At 39.0% G+C, this 20,532-nt stretch overlaps 1 protein-coding gene and 1 non-coding gene across 9 annotated transcripts in view; both read left to right on the forward strand.

The window, feature by feature from the left end:
- RHOT1 (ras homolog family member T1) overlaps positions 1-20,532 on the forward strand; it is a 77,616-nt gene that overhangs the window by 36,335 nt on the left and 20,749 nt on the right. For all 8 annotated transcript variants that reach the window (XM_006940065.5, XM_023244210.2, XM_023244212.2 and 5 more), the window contains exons 5-14: positions 9-62; positions 375-427; positions 3,752-3,860; positions 4,168-4,269; positions 12,897-12,995; positions 13,523-13,631; positions 14,389-14,509; positions 16,698-16,782; positions 17,152-17,297; positions 18,711-18,811. In XM_006940065.5, the coding sequence (XP_006940127.4) occupies positions 9-62; positions 375-427; positions 3,752-3,860; positions 4,168-4,269; positions 12,897-12,995; positions 13,523-13,631; positions 14,389-14,509; positions 16,698-16,782; positions 17,152-17,297; positions 18,711-18,811 (979 nt within the window). The remainder of the gene's footprint in view (positions 1-8; positions 63-374; positions 428-3,751; positions 3,861-4,167; positions 4,270-12,896; positions 12,996-13,522; positions 13,632-14,388; positions 14,510-16,697; positions 16,783-17,151; positions 17,298-18,710; positions 18,812-20,532) is intronic.
- Positions 134-267, forward strand: LOC111557920. The gene has a single exon (XR_002738329.1). It is a non-coding gene; the product is annotated as a U11 spliceosomal RNA (small nuclear RNA).

Here is a 20,532-nt window from a genome sequence, read left to right on the forward strand (position 1 = left end):
TCTTATAGGCTAATGTCATCTGCATAGTTTATGCTGTTAACAACAAGCATTCTATTGATAAGGTATGAATGTGTGAGTTTTTTCACTATATTTAGTTAAATTTCAGTGAGGGCACTTTTAAAATTGATCCTCAAAAAAGGGCTTCTGTTGTGAGTGGCACACGTAGGGCAGCTCCATTGCTCTTCGTACAGAATAGACATCAAGAGATTTCAGAAGCAAAATTTTTTGGTACCCAGGCAGCGGGTGATCATTGGTCCCGGCGCCCCAATAAAAAATAAAACTGATCCTCAGCTTAGAGTTTTAGGGGTCCAAGGACAGAGTATTTTTCAGAGAAGAGCCACATCATGGTTTAGCTCTTGTTAATTTTTTTTTAGGTAACAAGTCGATGGATTCCTCTCATAAATGAAAGAACGGACAAAGACAGCAGGTATTTTTTTTTCCTCTGCAACTTGCTATATTGAAAAATTTCAAACTTGAGAGAGACGTTGCAAGAAATAGTACAGAGAACAGCTGTAAACCTTCCACTTTTTAAAAAAAAATTTTTTTTTAATGTTTTTATTTATTTTGAGACAGAGACAGACAGCATGAGTAGGGGAGGGGCAGAAAGAGAGGGAGGCACAGAATCCAAAGCAGGCTCCAGGCTCTGAGCTATCAGCACAGAGCTGGATGCAGGGCTCGAACTCACAGACCGTGAGATCATGGCCTGAGCCAAAGTCGGACACTTAACCGACTGAGCCACCCAGGCGCCGTAGAGATCTTTATTTAGGAATTCATACAGGGAGATTTCTTTGAAATTCTTTGGAAGATATAGGCGTGATGGGAAAAAGTAAGAGAGCACACCTTCTGTATTTTTCTGAGCAGAATGATAGTTTTGGGTATAGATGTTTTCAGTTTTAAGTGAAAATGGAAATCAAAAATTTTTTTCAGTATTAATCAATTGAACATGTTATTTATGAAGCATTTGAGTATTTTTAAACATTAGGAAAATCGGATTTCGCTTTTGGTTGGACATTTTTGTGCCTTGAAACTATAAAGATGTGGTTCTAAACAGATGAACATGGTCATTGACCTTGCCTCATATATTTACAGAGGCAGACTTTGTGACTGCAATGACATTGTGTATATGCTATGTCTTGCAGCTCTGATGGCTCCTCTTTGTTATAGCTGTAAACTCTGTTGTTGTTGTTTTAATGCTTATTTATTTTGAGAGAGAAAAAACACACTCGAGTGTGAGCAGGGGAGAGGCAGAGAGAGAGGAGAGAGATAACGCCAAGCAGGCTCCGAGCTTTCAGCACAGAGCCAACTTGATACTCGATCCCATGACCGTGAGATCATGATCTGAACCGAAATCAAGAGTCGGACACTCAACTGACTGAGCCACCCAGGTGCCCCCGTAGCAGTAAACTTTGTAGTGACTTCTTAATGAGGTGAAAAAGGGAGAATGGCCCTGTGGAGCTAGTGTCCAGTGTGGTAGACTCTTGTCACTTGTGGCTGGTGGTTACAGTAATAGACAGTACAGGTAAATATCATTGCCGTCAACACAGAAGGGTGTGTCAGAGAGGGCTGCCTTGGAGGAGCCCACGGCCTTATGCTCCTGACACTTGCTTTTCTTGCTGAACACTTGAGCTGTTTCCAGAGGCGACTCTTCAGAGGAGGAGGCATTTTTTCTGGGATCTGTCAAGCACTGTATTGGACCACTGAATTAAAAAAAATTAGTTTTACTAGGACAGCTTCCTGAAATTCTATGACTAGTTTTGTAGCCCTGCTGGGAAAGGAGCTTTTTTAACATTTGAAGATTGAATTGGGCTTTCTCAGGTGTGGCTGTTTTTTCCCCCTCCTTGAATCATATGAGCATACTTATTTTTCTTGTGGTTGACTTGTCCCAAGGTGATCTGTGTCTTCATTTTTGGACCTTACACTTTCCTGGTAACTTCTTTCTTGAGCCTCATACCTTAAGTTTTTGTTTGTTGCACATATATTATTCCTTAGGATTTCCTTGGACTGTTGTCACAGTGGTTCTTAATCAATCACTGTCACCTGAGGTACTTTCAAAGACTACAGGTGCCTTTGCCCCACCCCTAGAGTTTTAGAATCTGTAGTTTTGGAGTAGGGCTTGGACATGTGTATTTTTTTTAAGCTCCATAAACTATTCTGAGCTTCCCTTCAGTTGCAAACCACTACCTTTGGAAACCTCCTGGCTGTTAGGAATCTATATTTGGGTTATATAATGGGCCAGTCCCCTTATACATAACCATAGTAGGGGGGTAAATAAATGCTTGCAAGAATTTCTCTTGCTATTTGGAGTTCCAGCAAGATGATTTGCTTTCTTTCCAAGCTCTCTTGCAGGACGTACAAGTAACAGTTCCCTGCTAGACTAGCTCTCTTTGATAGTCCCCATTTGGATTTCTGATAGACCTGTCAAATTTAACTTGTCTAAAACAAAATCCTTAATTCCCTGCCTACTCCCTACCTCACCCCCAAATCAATCTTTTCTGTCTCAGGAGATCTACTCATTTTGTCCAGCCAAAAACCTATGTATTTTTCCTGATTTCCTGCCTTGCCCTCCACCTCCATATCCAATCTACTGGTTGCTCCTATCAGTTCTGCTTCTAAAACATATCTCAAATCTGAATACTTTCTCTCCATTTTCACTGCTCTAATCCAAGCTTTTTAAAATCCAACCACATTTTAAAGACTTTTTATTACTGGAAAAAGCCAAACACACAAAAGTAGAATCGTCTAAAGAATCCCTCTGTATCTGTCATCCCACTTCAACAGTTATCAATTCATGACCCATCTTGTTTCACTTATTACCCCTCCCATTGGGATCATTTTGAACAAATCATACTGTAAATATTTCAGTATGTATCTCTAAAAGACAATATATGACTCATTTTAAAATGTTGATCAGATCATGTTGTTCCCCTACTCATAATTCTTCAGTGGCTTCTCATTTTTAAACTCATAAAAAAATGCACACTCCTCACCACAGCTTATGTGTATGTCCTTTGTTCCTCTTTCCAACCCCATGTCACACCTCTTTCCCTTCGCTTAGTACTCTCCAGCCACTCTGCCATTTTTCTTTCTGTTTTTCTGTTCTTTGGACTCACAAGGATGTTTTTTCAATTTGAGCTCCGTGCATGTGCTGTGCTTTCTTCCTGAACAGTTCTTTTCTGGCTCTTCACAGGGCACATTCCATTTCATCCTTCACTCCTTGGCTCAAATACCACCTTGTCAGAGAGATTTCTCCCTGATTCCTATATAATTAGCCCCCTTCAATTACTCTGTCCTATATTCCCCTGTTTATTTTCTTCGTAGCACTTACGGAATTGGAAGTATATCGTTTATTTGCTTATTGTCCATTTTCTGATTTTCGCTATTAGAATGGGCAGGGACTTTGTCTATCTTATATCCTGAATGCTTAGAATGGTACTTGGCTTTTAATAAGTACTCAGCACCTGGATGGTTCAGTTGGAAGAGCTCGTAACTCTTAATCTCAGGGTTGTGAGTTGGGTGTAGAATTTACTAAAGAAAATAAATGAACCTAAAGATTTTTGAAAAAAAAAGTACTGAGTAAATACTTGTTGAATATGAACATGTTCTCTAGGGGACTAGAGCGGCCTACAGTAGAAGGTTCGTGTTGGGGGGGATTAAGTAAAGCTTATTAGTTAGAATGAGTTTATGTACTTTAAAATGGATATTTAAGGTCTTTTGCCTTCCTTATTGTTACAACATATCCTGTTTATTTCAGGCTGCCTTTGATACTGGTTGGGAACAAATCCGATCTGGTGGAATACAGTAGTATGGAGACCATCCTTCCCATTATGAACCAGTACACAGAAATAGAAACCTGTGTGGAGGTATGCGTTACCGTTTGATTTTGAAATTCACTAGTGAATTCTCACTAAACTGAGGTTTAAAATCAGATGTGGGAAGGTAGGGGATGGAGTAAATTACCTGCTGTTTGTGAAGTCATGTAAACCAGATAAAACAGATGACTTGGAGATGGCCGCTGTGTTCTTGTAGACATTACTGTTGTGATATCAGCAAAGAAAAATGTATTTTTCGTTTCTTCAGGCAATCTTATTATTATTTTATATTGATTAAAAATTGTCTTTAACTCCCATAACTGCTTTCAGAGTATAAAAATTTTAACTTTCTTTTCAGTGTTCAGCAAAAAACCTGAAGAATATATCAGAGCTCTTTTATTATGCACAGAAAGCTGTTCTGCATCCTACAGGGCCTCTGTACTGCCCAGAGGAGAAGGAGGTAACCCCATCACCCCCAGGCTATGTTAGTAGGGGCTGGAATGTGTAGGTGGTAACTCTAGTAGTGATGATTTTTTAGTAACTCTTAAGTCTTCTTCTGAACTGCTGAAATCTAAATTTATTGTCTCTCAAACAGTTACATTTTCTAGGTACTTCAAAGGCATTCATGTTAAATACTGTGAATAACATTCCAGATCAAATAGTATTTCAGGAGATGCCATTAAAACAAACCAAAGGGGGCGCCTGGCTGGCGCAGTTGGTTAAGCGTCCGACTTCAGCCAGGTCACGATCTCGCGGTCCGTGAGTTCGAGCCCCGCGTCAGGCTCTGGGCTGATGGCTCGGAGCCTGGAGCCTGTTTCCGATTCTGTGTCTCCCTCTCTCTCTGCCCCTCCCCCGTTCATGCTCTGTCTCTCTCTGTCCCAAAAATAAATAAATGTTGAAAAAAAAAAAATTAAAAAAAAAAAAAAAAAACCAAAGAATTGGCAGCAATAACAGCAGAAAGTCCAAAGACTTAAGTAATGGTCTACTTGCTTTGCTTGGATAAAGTTCACAAACTTAAAAACACATACAAACGAAAGCCTTGTGTGGTAATTTGACATAGGTACAGCATGTAATACAACTCGAATACTCCTTTTTGTTTCATAGCTAAGAAACACAGTAATATCTAAAATTTAACAATATTTGCCATAGACTTTTTTCTTTGTCTTTTTAAAAAATTGTTTTTTGGGGCGCCTGGGTGGCGCAGTCGGTTAAGCGTCCGACTTCAGCCAGCTCACGATCTCGCGGTCTGTGAGTTCGAGCCCCGCGTCAGGCTCTGGGCTGATGGCTCAGAGCCTGGAGCCTGCTTCTGATTCTGTGTCTCCTTCTCTCTCTGCCCCTCCCCCATTCATGCTCTGTCTCTCTCTGTCTCAAAAATAAATAAATGTTAAAAAAAAAAAAAAAATTTAAAAAATTGTTTTTTAATTCCAGTATAATTAACATACAATGTTGTATTAGTTTTAGGTGTACAATATAGTGATTCTACAGTTCTGTACATTACTCAGGGCTCATCATAAGTGTGCTCTTAATCCTCTGTAGCTATTTGCCATAGACTTTTTTTCTTTTTTCTTTTTTTTTATTTTTAATTTTATTTTTAATTTTTTTAAATTTACATCCAAATTAGCATATAGCGCAACAATGATTTCAGGAGTAGATTCCTTAGTGCCCCTTACCCATTTAGCCCATCCCCCCTCCCACACCTCCTCTCGTAACCCTCAGTTTGTTCTCTATATTTATGAGTCTCTTCTGTTTTGTTCCCCTCCCTGTTTTTATATTGCTTTTGTTTCCCTTCCCTATGTTCATCTGTTTTGTCTCTTAAAGTCCTCATATCAGTGAAGTCATAGGATTTTTGTCTTTCTCTGACTAGTTTCACTTAGCATAATACTCTCCAGTTCCATCCACATAGTTGCAAATGGCAAGATTTTATTCTTTTTGATTGCCGAGTAATAGTCCATTGTATATATATACCACATCTTTATCCATTCATCCATCAATGGACGTTTGGGCTCTTTCCATACTTTGGCTATTGTTGATAGTGCTGCTATAAACATAGGGTGCATGTGTCCCTTCGAAACAGCATACCTGTCCGGGGTGCCTCAGTTGGTTGAGCAACCGTCTTCGGCTCAGGTCATGATCTCACAGTTGGTGAGTTCAGGCCCCGCGTCTGGCTCTGTGCGGACAGCTCAGAGCCTGGAGCCTGCTTCAGATTCTGTGTCTCCCTCCCTCTCTGCCTCTCCCCCACTCATGCTCTGTCTCTCTCTGTCTCAGAAATAAATAAGCCTTAAAAAATAACCAAAACAGCACACCTGTATCCTTTGGATAAATGCCTAGTTGTGCAATTGCTGGCTGGTAGGGTAGTTCTATTTTTAGTTTTTTGAGGAACCTCCATACTGTTTTCCAGAGTGGCTGCACCAGCTTACATTCCCATGCCATAGACTTTTAAAATTAACTTTTATTTTTTTTAATGTTTATTTATTTTTGAGACAGAGTGCAAGTGGGGGAGGGGCAGAGAGAGAGGGAGACACAGAATCTGAAACAGGCTCCAGGCTCTGAGCTGTCAGCACAGAGCCCGACGTGGGGCTTGAACCCACAGACCACGAGATCATGACCTGAGCCAAAGTCGGACGCTCAACTGATTGAGCCACCCAGGCGACCCTAAAATTAACTTTTATTGAGATATAACTCACATACCTTAAAATTCACCCTTTTTAAGTGTACAGTTTGGGGTGCCTGGGTGGCTCAGTCAGTTAAACACCTGACTCTTGATTTCGGCTCAGTCATGATCTCATGGTTGATTTCTGGGATCAATCCCTGTATTGGGCTCTGCACTGACAGTACAGAGCCTGCTCGGGATTCTCTCTCTACCCCTTACCCCTCTTGCATGTACTCTCTCTGTTAAAAATAAATAAATAAACATTAAAAATAAAGCATACAGATTAGCGATTGCTAGTATATTCACATTTACACATCTGTCACCATTATCTAATTCCAGAACATTTCACCATCCCAAGAAGGGATGTACCATTAGCAGTTACTACCATTCCCCCTTTCCCCAACCTTTGGCAACCACTAATCTTTTTATCTCTATGGATTTGCCAATTCTGGACATTTTAAATGGAATCACGCAATAGGTAGTGTTTTGCGTCTGGCTTCTTTCACTTCACGTGTTTTCAACATACATCCATGTTGTAGCGTGGATCAGTATTTCATTTCTTTTTATGGACAAATAATATTTCCTTGTATGGATATTCCACATTTTGTTTATTCATTCATCTGTTGATTAGCGTTTGGGTTGTTTCCACTTTTTGATTATAGTGGATAGAGCGGTTGTTAACATTCATACAAAAGTTTGAATACTTGTTTTCTTTTGAGTGCATATTAGCAGTAGAATTGTTAGGTTACATGGTAGTTCTGTTTAGTTTATTGAGGAATCACCAAACTGAATGGCAGGTTCCAGTCTCTCCACATCTTTGCCATACCAATCCTTTTTATTTTTTTTTTTAGTGGTTTGTTATAGCCACCCTAGTGGTTGTTGGCATTTTGATTTGCATTTCCCTGATGGCTAATGATGTTGAACATGTGCTTATTGGCTACTTGTATATGGAGAAATGACAGTCTTTTGCCCATATCTTAATTGAGTTGCCTTTTTTTTTTTTTTGGTGCTGCCTTTTTATTGTTGACTTTCAAGAAATCAAAAGTTGTAGATTTTTTTCCAGTAAAAGTTTATAGTATAGGTGAGTGGTTGGCTGACTTTGACCTAATTTGGCCTGCCACCAAGTTTTATATAGCCTGTGAGCCAAGAATATAGATATTACACATTTTTCAATGACTGAAAAAAAAATCCAAAGGAATAATATTTTGAGATGGAAAAATTATACAACTCTCAGATCTCCTCATTCATAAATCAGATGTCGTTGCAGCCCAGCCGCGCTCATTCCTTTATGTTTGTCCGTGACTGCTTTTGGGCTGCAAAAGCAGAGTTGAGCGGTTGCAGCGGGGCCCGGGTGTGGGTACTTGTCACTCCTCATCTGCTTGGCGGACTGCTGAGCGCACTGAACAGGTGGAACTCGATGGCCTGAGTCCCATGTGTGCCACAGTACCATAGCACTTCATTTTTTTATTGCCGGTGCATATCTATCACACCAAAACAGGAGAAGAAACAGTTGGAGTTTTAGATGTCAAAGCAGATATGTTTTCTGAGCTCAGACCACAGTTCCAGCATCGGTTTTCGGGGGACCGTGATGAAAACGTGAAGGAAGTTTCCTGTTTTGTAACCCATCTGACTGTACACTGGAGGCCCTTCCCCTAACCTTCCATTGGGACTGGCTAATCTACAGTGTAATGACATGCTAACAGGCAGATATCAAGAAAAGAATCTGATTTTATAAACGTCTTCCAAGCAGTGAATGTGGTTGATTAAAATTACATGTTTACGGATGTGTGTCAGTATTGTCTGCATGTATCCACAAAATGATTTTTCAAAGAGGAAATATGTAAAATCTCATTACAGATCAGCATTAACAGACGAACATGTTCAGTTTTCACGATAGAGAACGCTAACTTTGAACCCTAATTAAGCGAAATGTTACTCCTCCAAAAAGAATTCCATTTTTTTATTAGTAGATCTATATAGCAAATTTATACTCCATTATTACTACATTTTGAATTCTGTCAATTAAACCTTTGTGGAAATTTGATTCTCCCTTATACCTACATGATCTTCTTGATTTTGCCTGTTGGCCCCCAAAGCCTAAAACATTTCTTATGTGCCTCTTCACAGAAAAATGCTGACCCCTGGTATTAGTAATTAATCTCAGTTATCCCTTAATCCGACCCTGATTTACTCTTCCTTAGTCCTGATTTCTTGTTCCATAATTGGAATGCTTCTTTCTAATTTATTCTTAGTCCAGTATTTACTTGATTTGCTTCATAATAGTCACTAGGCACGCTTGTTACAAACACCAGTTCCATTGTGATTCTGCCAGGTACCACATCCTGTGATCAAGGAAATTTGGGAAACAGTCTCATCCTGTGGAGATTTACCTGAGGCCCAGGCCCAGTGGTACATTAAATCCCCTCTCCTAGTTTGTTCTCAGTGCTTTAACTGCTACTTTTTCCCTAGGCCTATTTTTAGTTCTCCTAATCTGCTAATCGCCCCTGTCCTTCCCCTGGTCCCATAAAAGTAAAACACCTACCACCATCTGTTCTTTGTTTCTCAGGTGGACCTACCTGACCTAAAATCTGTAACTTTTAGAGACTAAACCTTGTTTTAGACAAGTATAAGTTTAGTGTCTAAGCTTGTACCAGAACCTTTTATTTACACAATAATAACTTTTTTTTTTTTTTTTTTTTTTAAGTAAGGTCTATACCCAATGCGAGTCTCAAACTCACGATCCTGAGATTAAGGGTTGCGTGCTCTATCGACTGAGCCAGCCAGGGACCCCCAAAATAATAAACTTTTAACGCAGATTTGAGGTGGAATCATCAAAAAAAATATTCAAAATTAAAGCCTGATTATTAATTCAAAAATAATTCCAGTGATGATGGACTCTGTATGGCCCACGGAATCCTCTACTTAGCTAATAATGAAGAAGATGTGACTTGTATAATAATAATGTTTACTGTGTGAGGGTTTCAATTACTTATATGCAAACTGAATATTTTTATTGTAAAAAATTTTTACAGCTTTATTGAATACAATTTTTAATACCTTGTAAGCATAGTCATATTTTGGCTTATATTTTAAGGTAGTTATTATTTAAATATTGTATTGAGCAAATACCTTAGACCACTTTAGTTTCTGATGGATTTCAAATTTTAATGAAAAATGCATCATTTTATTTTTCTCCAAATTACCTTTTCTTAATGTAGCTTTTTATGATGTGAGGAAAAACAAAATAAAAAGTTACTTTTCTGTTTTTTACATCTTTCTAGGTATTGCTACTTTTTTAAACATTTAGGTTATTATGTACTTTATTAATTTTGAGTATCTAATATTAGGATCACATTTATAGAAGTTATATCTTACCATTTTAAGTAAAAACTCACCCATGATTGTAGATGTTCTAGGTATAGCTCATTTAGTATGCTTACAGAGAAAGCCCTATGAATGCTTTCTAAATTTTTTACTTAACTTTTCTCAGTTCTTTATAATCTCTTTATATCTTAGGTTTTATCTTTTTCTCATATTAAATTGCTCTCCTAAAGACCCTATTTTTTTTAATGTTTATTTATACATTTGATAGAGAGAGAGACAGAGACAGCATGAGTGGGGGAGGTGCAGAGAGAGAGGGAGACACAGAATCCAAAGCAGGCTCCAGGCTCTGAGCTGTCAGCACAGAGCCCAACACAGGGCTCGAACTCACCAACTGTGAGATTCATGAAAGCCACCCAGCTGCCCCGTAGAGACCCTATTTAAAACAAAAAAAAAGAAGCGTTGTCTATATATGCTTGGGAAGAAAACTGTTTCCTTTTTTTTTTTTTTTCTTTTTTTTTTTTCTTTTTTAAGAGAGCGAGCGTGCAGGAGCTAGGGAGAGAGAGAATCTTAAACAGGCTCTGTGCTCAGCTCGGAGCCTAATGTGGGGCTCAATCCCTCAACCTTGGGATCATGAACTGAGCCACCTAGGCGCTCCATCTGTTTTCTATTTTTATTTTTATTTATTTAAAAAAAATTTTTGTTTACTGTGTTTATTCGCTTTTGAGAGAGAGAGAGAGAGAGAGAGAGAGAGAGAGAGAGAATGAATATGAGTGGAGGAGGGGCAGAGAAAGAGAGAGACACAGAATCCAAAGCAGGCTCCAGGGTCTGAGCTGTCAGCACAGAACTCAACACGGGGCTCGAACCCACGAACTGTGAGATCGTGACCTGAGCTGAAGTCGGATGCTCAACCAACTGAGCCACCCAAGTGCCCCGTTTCCTATTTTTAAAAGAATTTCTTTTCTGCATTTGAGTTTGATAGCATGATCAAAACTCATCATTACTGTTTGTTCTGGATAGCATGATTGCAGTTAATAAGTACACATTTCCTCACCTTGCCATCTTCATTTCTCAGATTCAGACTGTCCATAAGAGATCTCCTTCCGGGTTAACACAGCGTTTAGAGATCTTCCTGAAAGTTCCATTTTCTCAAAATTGTTGACAGCGCTTTTCTTACAGCACTTATACAAATTAGAAGCCTGTGGGCCTTATTTTTAAATAGTAAAGTATTTGTTCTATCCATTATAAATCCTAAAACAAAATTAAGGAAGTTGTCAAAATATGTCTCTAGCAACATTACTTATAAAAGTTTTACAGAGTCACAAAAGGCAAGATTCTATTTTAAATGTAATTCTGGTAAGAGGAAGTTAATAAAAGCCTTTATGCTTCTAACCAGTGCTGTTTTGCCACCTGTTTGTGAATAAGTACACTTAATTCCCAACTTTGATACACACACACACACACACACACACACACACACACACACGTGTGACCAAAACTTTAGTCCCATTCTTCTACCAGAAGATTGGTCAAAAATCAGAAATTGGTTATACCTCAGTAAAGTTGGGGGGAAAAATCAGAAGTTGGGAAGGAAAGTCCTGATAAGTGACTTCATATTCTTTCTTTTTATTTTTTATTAAAAAAATTTTTTTAATGTTTATTTTACTTTTGAGTGAGAGAGAGAGAGACAGTGTGCGAGCAGGAGAAGGGCAGAGGAAGAGGGAGACACAGAATCTGAAGCAGGCTCCATGCTCTGAGCTGTCAGCAAAGAACCCAATGTGGGGCTCGAACCCATGAACCAGGAGATCATGACCTGACCCGAAGTCAGACGCTTAACCGACTGAGCCACCCAGGCGCCCCGAAATTCTTTTTTTTAATTAGTATTTATTTATTTATTCATTCATTCATTCATTCATTCATTCATTCATTCATTCATTTATTCTGAGAGAGAGAGAGAGAGAGACAGCAGGGGAGAAGCAGAGAGAGAGATGGAGAGAGAATCCCAAGTGGGCTCCATGCTGTCAGTGCAGAGTCAGATGTGGGGCTTCATCCCACGAACCATGACATGACCCAAGCCGAAACCAAGAGTCAGATGCTTATCTGACTGAGCCACCCAGGCACCCCAGTCAATTCAAAGTCTTTATGAAACAAAAGAGGGCATAAATAAATATTTCTTTTCTATATGACTGGAAAAATAAATCTTCTCTAAAGATGAACTTCTTTTTTGCTTACCCTTGGAGAATTTGTGGTCATGAGGGGCAGAATTTGACCACTGTGTATATTGGTCTAAGTAAATAGTGCCTCATTTACTTAAAAAGGTTTTGAGTATAAAAGTTAATAGTTTAGGGGCGCCTGGGTGACTCAGTCGGTTGAATGTCCGACCGGCTCAGGTCATGATCTTGCAGTCCGTGAGTTCAAGCCCCGCGTCGGGCTCAGCCTGGAGCCTGCTTCAGATTCTGTGTCTTCCTCGCTCTCTGCCCCTCCCCCACTCACACTCTGTCTCCCTCTGTCTCAAAAGTAAATAAACATTAAAGAAAAAAAATTTTTTTAAATAAAATAAAAAATAAAAGTTAATGGTTTTGCTTCAGTTCATTTTTCATGTTGTATTTGATGTTATATGTTTGATAGTGAAAACAATCAGAACTATTCTTAACATTGCTTATGAAATTCGTATTTTGAAATCCCAACTATTTTTTATTTCATTTAATTTTTTAAATTTTATTTATTTATTTTGAGAGAGAAAGAGAGAGAACTAGAGGGGCAGGGAGAGGGGGACAGAGGATCCAAAGCTGGTTCTGTGCTGATAGCAGAGAGCCGGATATGGGGCTCAAACTCACAAACTGAGATTTTCACCTGAGCTAAAGTAAGATGCTTAACTGACTGAACCACCCAGGTGCCCCCCAGCTATTTTTTTTTTTTTGTCTGTTTATTTTGAGAGAGAGGGAGAGAGAGAATCTCAAGCAGGCTCAGTGCTGTCAGCGTGGAGCCTGATGCAGGCCTTGAACCCGTGAAATGCGAGATCATGACGTAAGCCAAAATCAGGAGTCGAACACTGTGCCTCTGAAATCCCAACTATTTTAATTAACATAATTGTTTCTTTTCTCAATGACGTTTAGATGAAACCAGCCTGTATAAAAGCCCTCACCCGTATATTTAAAATATCTGATCAAGATAATGATGGCACTCTCAATGATGCTGAACTCAACTTCTTTCAGGTAGCCCTATTCTTCAGGCATTTCTCTCTCTTGGGGTGGGGGGGGGGGTTGATGAGAAAAGCTATAAAAAAACTTACTGGCTTCAGTAATGTTATGTTGATAAACGTGTCTCTTTCACGTAAAACTCTTTCACATCAAGCTATTTCAGTCTTTACCTGAGGTATAAAGCTCTCCTATGCATAGGAATTGAGGGGACTCCTTGACATTGTCATTTCATAGTATACAGTGGGTGTATTAAAGATGATGTGAAATCTGAACTCTGAATTATTTTTTTCTTTCTTGGTTTGTATAACATGGGTACACAGAAAACTCTTTATAAGAAACACAATGGAAAGAGTATGGAAGGTTTCTTTCCTTCTGTGTATGATAGGTTTTAAATAAATAAGGCAAGGTGGAGATTATCCTAATTTAGAATTGGATTCTTTTGGTTACAACTGATTTAATGTTGTTTGGTAGATTAACGTTCTGTGTGGTTTGTGGTTTTAATGCTATTTTGTTTTTAAATTCATTTTTACATTTTTTGCTAGAGAATTTGTTTCAACACTCCATTAGCTCCCCAAGCTCTGGAAGATGTCAAGAATGTAGTCCGAAAACACATAAGTGATGGTGTGGCTGATAGTGGATTGACATTGAAAGGTGGGTGAATGGTATTTTTCCCCCTTTTAACCTTTTCAAACTTTGGCAGAAGGTGAAGGTCTTTATAGCATTATGTATACTGTAAGGAAATGTTAGTATTTACTGATATGCCTGAAATCTAACTTGGATACTCAGAAGAGACAGGCCATTGGTGGGGATAATCATCCTTACTGTCAGCATAAATTAGAGGTGGGGGAATTGCTTGGTTCTTAGGAATGCGGAGGTCCATCTGATGGACAGAGATTTCTGGGACAAACAAATTTATCTTAAAATTCTTACTACTTAAAGGCATCTTTTGGATAGAAATTATTTTTAGGGAAGACATTTTGTCTACCAGTCATATTTACTGAGTAGAAAATGTTCCTTGTGGAATGTATTCTGGAGCCTCAGTGAAATAAGAAACAAAATTGAAAACCATAGTTTTCCATTACAGAAAGAAGTTCAAAGAGCAATAAAATGACTTCTGTTTATTTTTATCATATAACTGTGAATGTCGATGTATTCCTTAGGATTCATTTTTGGCTCTTTTATCCATTGGCATTTCTTGTTGACATGGGTGTATGTGAAATGATTCTGAAATCTCTTGTGTTTCATTCAGAGACTTGCAAACTGCATTTTGATTTGACCTTCCATATGCAAAGCTTTATGCATGTGTTCATGGATCTAACTCTTGCCATTATGAGTTACGTGCTTTTCTCCCGTGTGACTTTGTACCCTTGTTCACATCAGCCGTACTTACTAATTCATTTTATTTCAGGTTTTCTTTTTTTACACACACTTTTTATCCAGAGAGGGAGACATGAAACTACTTGGACTGTGCTTCGACGATTTGGTTATGATGATGATCTGGATTTGACACCTGAATATTTATTCCCCTTGTATGTACCTTTGGCCTTCTAATTAATTTTGTTTGCCAAGTATTTTAAGTTTTATTTCGTGCACAGTTTAGGTAGGCTTTGAGCTACTCAGGAGTAATTTAGATTTATAGAGAGGTTTACAGCAGGGTTTGTCAACCTTGGCACTATTGACATGTTGGACTAGACAGTTCTTTGTTATAGAGTCTGCCCTGTGCATTATAGAATATTTAACACATCCATAGTTGCCAGTAACACCTCCTCCCCCAGTTGTGACAACTGAAAATGTCTATTGTCTCTAGAAATTACCAAATGTTCCTTCAGGAGTGAAATCACCCCCACTTGAGAGCCCCTGATTTATAGCATGGCATAAACTTTTCCTCCTCTTCTCATGGAGAATATAAGTATCTTTTTTTTATTCATCTTACTATGGAAGGAGATCATAGGTGCTGGACAAACTTTCATTTGGAGTCAAGAGGTCAGAGTCTATTAGTTCACTTATTTTCATTGGTCCTTCTTCTAAGTTTTATGGCCTTTTCTTAGCTCAGGGTAAAAAAAGTATTTTTCCTAAATAGCCAGCCTGTTTGTAGTTATATTCCGGTAGATAATGCTATGTGTAAGTTGCGTTTGTTAAAAAACAGACCAGTGTCACCTAAAACAGGAGACTGCCTTACCATTGGTTGCCTTTCCTGTGCCCTAGGGAGGTGGGCTTTTCAGGGAAGCGATGTCCCAAGATCTAGCCTTCTGGGTCTTTAGCCTTTCTCTCTCTCTCTTTTTTTTTTTTTTTTTTCCCCCTGTGGCACATTGTCTTCATATTGTCCCTTTTTATTTTAGCATAGCACCCCTCGCTCTCTATGTAAGGATTCAGAAAGATTCTTGTTTTTTTCATTTCTCATCAAGAAAGCAAAGTTCTTTCAAGCTGGATTCCTGGTCCATTAGGTCTAAGTTGGAACTTCTCTTGTCAAAGTTAGTAAATCTTGGCTCAAGTAATTTCCCAGATTTTTCAGTAAAAATCTATTGAATGAATGAATTTGTCCCGGGATCTTTTGTCAAGTTTTCTGTGCCATTAACATGGGTAGATAAATTTTACAGGAGATTGCTTACTGCTTTCTTAAGCATGACAGTAAGAAAATGCCATTGCTAATGGCTTTGTGGTTCACACTAATATCTTCTCAATTTCTTTAGGCTCTTTGCCTTTTGTTTGCTGTAGAATAGCCCTGTAAAGCCACCACTTGAATCTTTCTAGCCTTCTTACTAAACTATCTCCTTCTGTCCTTCATACTGCTGCTAGATTAATAGATTTATAAATACAGATTTGCCCATGTCACTTCTCTTTGAGCCAGGATAAAGCTCAAGCTTCTTAACATGTTATACAAGGTCATTCATGATCTGCTGTGCTCATGCTCACTCCCTGCCTTCATTCTAGAAGTAAACACTAAGCTATTTTTAGTTCCCCAATCATCTGTTGTTTCGTACTCCAGGCTTTTGCCCAGGTAGTCTCACTTTCTGCCTCTCTCTCCCTTACTCTACTTACTAGCTTTTATCCTTCAAATCACCATTCAGGTGATGATGTCTCCCAACACATCACCTTCCCATCCCCGGGCCAGAGATGTCCCCTCTCGTGTGGGCTCCCCTAGCATCCTTGGCTTACCCATATCCACCACTCGCCTCATTCTGTTGCAACAGTGAGGTTGTCTGTGATCTGTCTCCCACTTGAATGTGGGTTCCGTAGAGGTAGGGAGCCTGTCGTGTTTTTGTGTCCCTAGTACCTAGCTCAGTGCATTTGATTGAACTGAACTTCAGATGTTTAAAGGTCAAATCAGGCAGAAATAATTACCTCCTCACATCATTTTTAACTCATTACAATGTTGACATAAGCAACAGTTATGACTTAAAATTTGTTTATGGGAAGAACAAACCCGTTACAGTGTAATCAGTGTTACTTGTAAAATTTTTATTTCAACCTGCCCTTCGGAAATTTGAGAAACTTTGTGTTAGCTCAGAGTGAACATGATCATGGCTCTTCTGAGGATTGCCATCCCACTCCGTTGACTTACCCTGGGAAAGTCTAAATAAATGGCTTCAACAAAGATACTTTATAAATGCGATCATCCCACAAAAAGACTTGTTGCAGTTTTATATTCATTTCTTAAGTTAAATTGTAATGTTTGGTTAATGATCTATTTTACTCTTAAAATTTTTTTATTTACAGGCTAAAAATACCTCCTGATTGTACTACTGAATTAAATCATCATGCATATTTGTTTCTCCAAAGCACCTTTGACAAGCATGATTTGGTAAGGTTTTTAGCTGCAGTTTTCCATGATTTGTAATAAAATACTTTTCTGTAAATGATTTAACTCTGTTTCCTTAGCTATGGGATGCTCATGTCACATAGCCAAGAATTGCTCAAACTTGTTAAGTTAGACTAACAAAAATACCTTCTTTTATTTATTTACTTTTATTATTTTCTCAAGATGAAAAAGTCTAGATTCTAATAGACTCTTGTATAGGTTTTCTTATGTACATGAGAGGAATTTTCTTGATAAAATGTAAAATTCCATTTGTTTTTAGAAGCACAGCTTTATTAGACTGGGGGTTCTTATGTTTGGGAGTTATTCTCTTACATACCTAAACATTTTGTATACTTCCTTATGTATCTTCAGGATAGAGACTGTGCTCTGTCACCTGATGAGCTTAAAGATTTGTTTAAAGTTTTCCCTTACATACCGTGGGGGCCAGATGTGAATAACACAGTTTGTACAAATGAAAGAGGCTGGATAACCTACCAGGGATTTCTTTCCCAGTGGACGTGAGTACAGAGCTCACCTATCTCCTCTAGAGTTACAGCTCGTTTAAAATTATGATGCATCACATTCATCATTTTGTAAATTTGTCAGGTCTTACGAAATGCTTCAGTCATAACTGTAAGCAGGATTTATAGTGCTGATGCAGTGTCTAAGATGAACTTTAGACGTTCTGTCAATTTATCAGGAAGGGATGTGTTTGCTTTTGGTTGATGTACAGGGAAGCAGTAATAAGTCTTACATCAAAATTGAACTAGGTTGTCATACTTTTTGATTAAGGGAACTGGAAATCTCATTGCTATTACACAATTCTTACACTTCCAGAATATGGGGAGAGCGTGTTTTACTTGACAGTGAAGACTTAATTTTGAGGGTTTTTTGGTTGGTTGTTTTTATTTTTCTTTATTTTTTTAAGTGTTTATTTATTGTGAGAGAGTGCCCATGTGCATGCAAGTTGGGAAGGGGCAGAGAGGAGGGAGAGAGAGAATCCCAAGCAGGCTCTGTACTCTCAGTGCAGAGCCCAAGTCAAAGCTCAATCCCACGAACCATGAGACCATGACCTAATCTGAACTCGAAAGCTGCATGCTCAACCAATTGAGCCACCCAGGCGCCCCTTTGTTGTTTGTTTTAACGCACTTTTTTTTTTTTAACATTTATTCATTTTTGAGAGAGAGCATGAGATGGAAGGGGCAGAGAGAGAGGGAGACACAGAATCCAAAGCAGGCTCCAGGCTCTGAGCTGTCAGCACAGGGCCCGATGCGGGCTGGAACCCACGAACCGTGAGATCATGACCTGAGCTGAAGTCGGACGCTTAACCGACTGAGCCATCCAGGTGCCCCTTGACGCACTTTTTAATGAGGGTTTATCTACAGTCTGTTTACAGTGTAGTTGACATTGTATGTAGGGTACTAAGGACATCCTCTGGTCATGCATGATGACATTATTACTTTAACCTTGGTGAGACTAAATTTCTCAACATCAGGACCTATTCTTTTCTCACATCACAAAAAGGGCTAATTTCAAGTGCCTTTCAGTTATTTTTGCACCCTTTGCAAACCTCTTCGGATTTAATTATCAAATCCTCAACCAGCCAGTATTTGCAATATGCTGTGTAACTTGGGAAGCAGATAATGTAAAATATCCTTGCCCTAGATTTTACCAGCGTCTCACTGCTCATCTGTGTGTAGATACAGGAATCCCATTCTACCCCTGCCAATCTTGCGTTCCCTCCCTCTCTTCTCTGCCTTGAGAATGTCAGTGTAGGGAAACCTGTGGTTGGGCACATGGGAAATTAAAGGAGTCTGACAAAAATTATCTGGGTCTGGTGATAAGATATTTAAGCTGTTGGGTTTTGTTTTTTTTTTTCTGTAAATGTTCATTTAGGAATTTTTCTGATCTTCACCTCTTCCCTTTCCTAGGCTCACGACCTATTTAGACGTCCAGCGCTGTCTGGAGTATTTGGGCTATCTAGGCTATTCAATATTGACCGAGCAAGAGTCCCAAGCTTCAGCCATTACAGGTGCGTATTTGAATACTACTCACTCCATGCTTAGAAACGTTATTTACTATTCCGGTTTCATGTGTGAAAAGAGTGAAAATAAACTCATCTTCGTTAGTCTTCCCTGTCTGCACTCTGTTTGTTCTCCCTGCCATTTGGTAATTTGAGTTGAGAGTCTAGATTTTATTGTTTATCAAAAAAGAAAGGGTAGAGGTTTTACTTCTAGTTTCCCCTGAGGATACTCACTGAGGAAAATCAGGGAGGGCTGTGGGCATTAAGTGTATTGTAATGTGCCAGTTTATCTTGTGTTTTAATTTTCTGTAGACATTAAAAACTGTACCTATTAACATGTAATCCTGATATTGAACTAATTGTGTAACTTGTGGTTTTGTAACCATTTTCTACATTAGTAAATCTTTCACAGACTTTGTAATTCTTGCTAAGCAGTGTGCTCCACTTAAAGAATACCATAGGAACAGATATAACAAGTTAGGGAACTGATTGTTTCGAGATTTTCTTCTTTCTTTTTCTTTTTTTATGTTTATGTATTTTGAGAGAGAGAGAGCATGAGCAGGGAGGGGCAGAGAGAAAGGGAGACAGGGAGAATCCCAGGCAGGCTCCACGTGGCTAGTTCACCCCTCAAGATTTTCTTATTTCCTAATTGGTGGGGGGAAATGCCATATCTTACAGGAGGAAGTTCCAGCACAAGAAGACAACCAATCTTAAATCGACAGAGCAGGTACCCTTTAAAGTAGTTAACTGGGGGGCGCCTGGGTGGCTCAGTCGGTTAAGCGTCTGACTTCAGCTCAGGTCATGATCTCACAGTCTGTGAGTTCGAGCCCCATGTCAGGCTCTGTGCTGACAGCTCAAAGCCTGGAGCCTGCTTCGGATTCTGTGTCTCCCTCTCTCTCTGCCCCTCCCCTGCTCACACTCTGTCTCTCTCTGTCTCAAAAGTAAATAAAAACATTAAAAAAAAAATAGTTAACCAGGGGCCCCTGGGTGGCTTAGTCAGTTAAGTGTCAGACTCTTGATTTTGGCTCAAGTCATAATCCCAATGGTTTGTGAGTTTGAGCCCCACATCTGGTTCTGCGCTGACAGTACGGAGCCTCCTTGGGCTTCTCTCTCTCCCCCTTATTGTCTGCCCCTCCCCCACCTGTATTCCCTCTCTCTCTCTCTCTCTCTCTCTCTCTCTCAAAATAAATAAACTTAAAAAAAAAAAAAGTAGTTAACCAGTTAAATGTTATTTAATTCAGCACCAAAGAGCAAGGAACTAATTGCTAGCTAGCATGAGGTTCTTTCACTTAACAAAATATTGGGGACATGTTTCTGTATTAATATGTATACCTCTATAAATCTTTAATGTTAAATAATGCACCATAATATGGATGTTGTAATACTTATTTAATTGGCCCCTAATTAGAGTGTGTGTGTGTGGGAGTGAGTGTTGTATCATTTTCAGTTTGGGGCTACTCTAAATAATGCCTCTGGTGAGCTTTGTTAGAGTTGAACTTTTGAGTACAGCTTAAGGAAGTCTCTTTGCCTCTGGAAGAGATTCACAGTTGCTCTGCCGTTGGAGCATTGCTATCTGGCCTGCCTCTTTTACACATTTATACTGGGAAGGCCACTTAAGCCCAGAGTGCATATTCCTTTCCTGTTTATAGATTCAAAAGAGAAAGCAGAGATGGAGAAAGCATCTCTTAATTTGTCATTTGTTATGACAGTCATTTATCATAGAAAAAAAA

Source organism: Felis catus, chromosome E1 (genome assembly GCF_018350175.1).
Source record: "Felis catus isolate Fca126 chromosome E1, F.catus_Fca126_mat1.0, whole genome shotgun sequence".
In the NCBI taxonomy this organism is placed as follows: Eukaryota; Metazoa; Chordata; class Mammalia; order Carnivora; family Felidae; genus Felis; species Felis catus.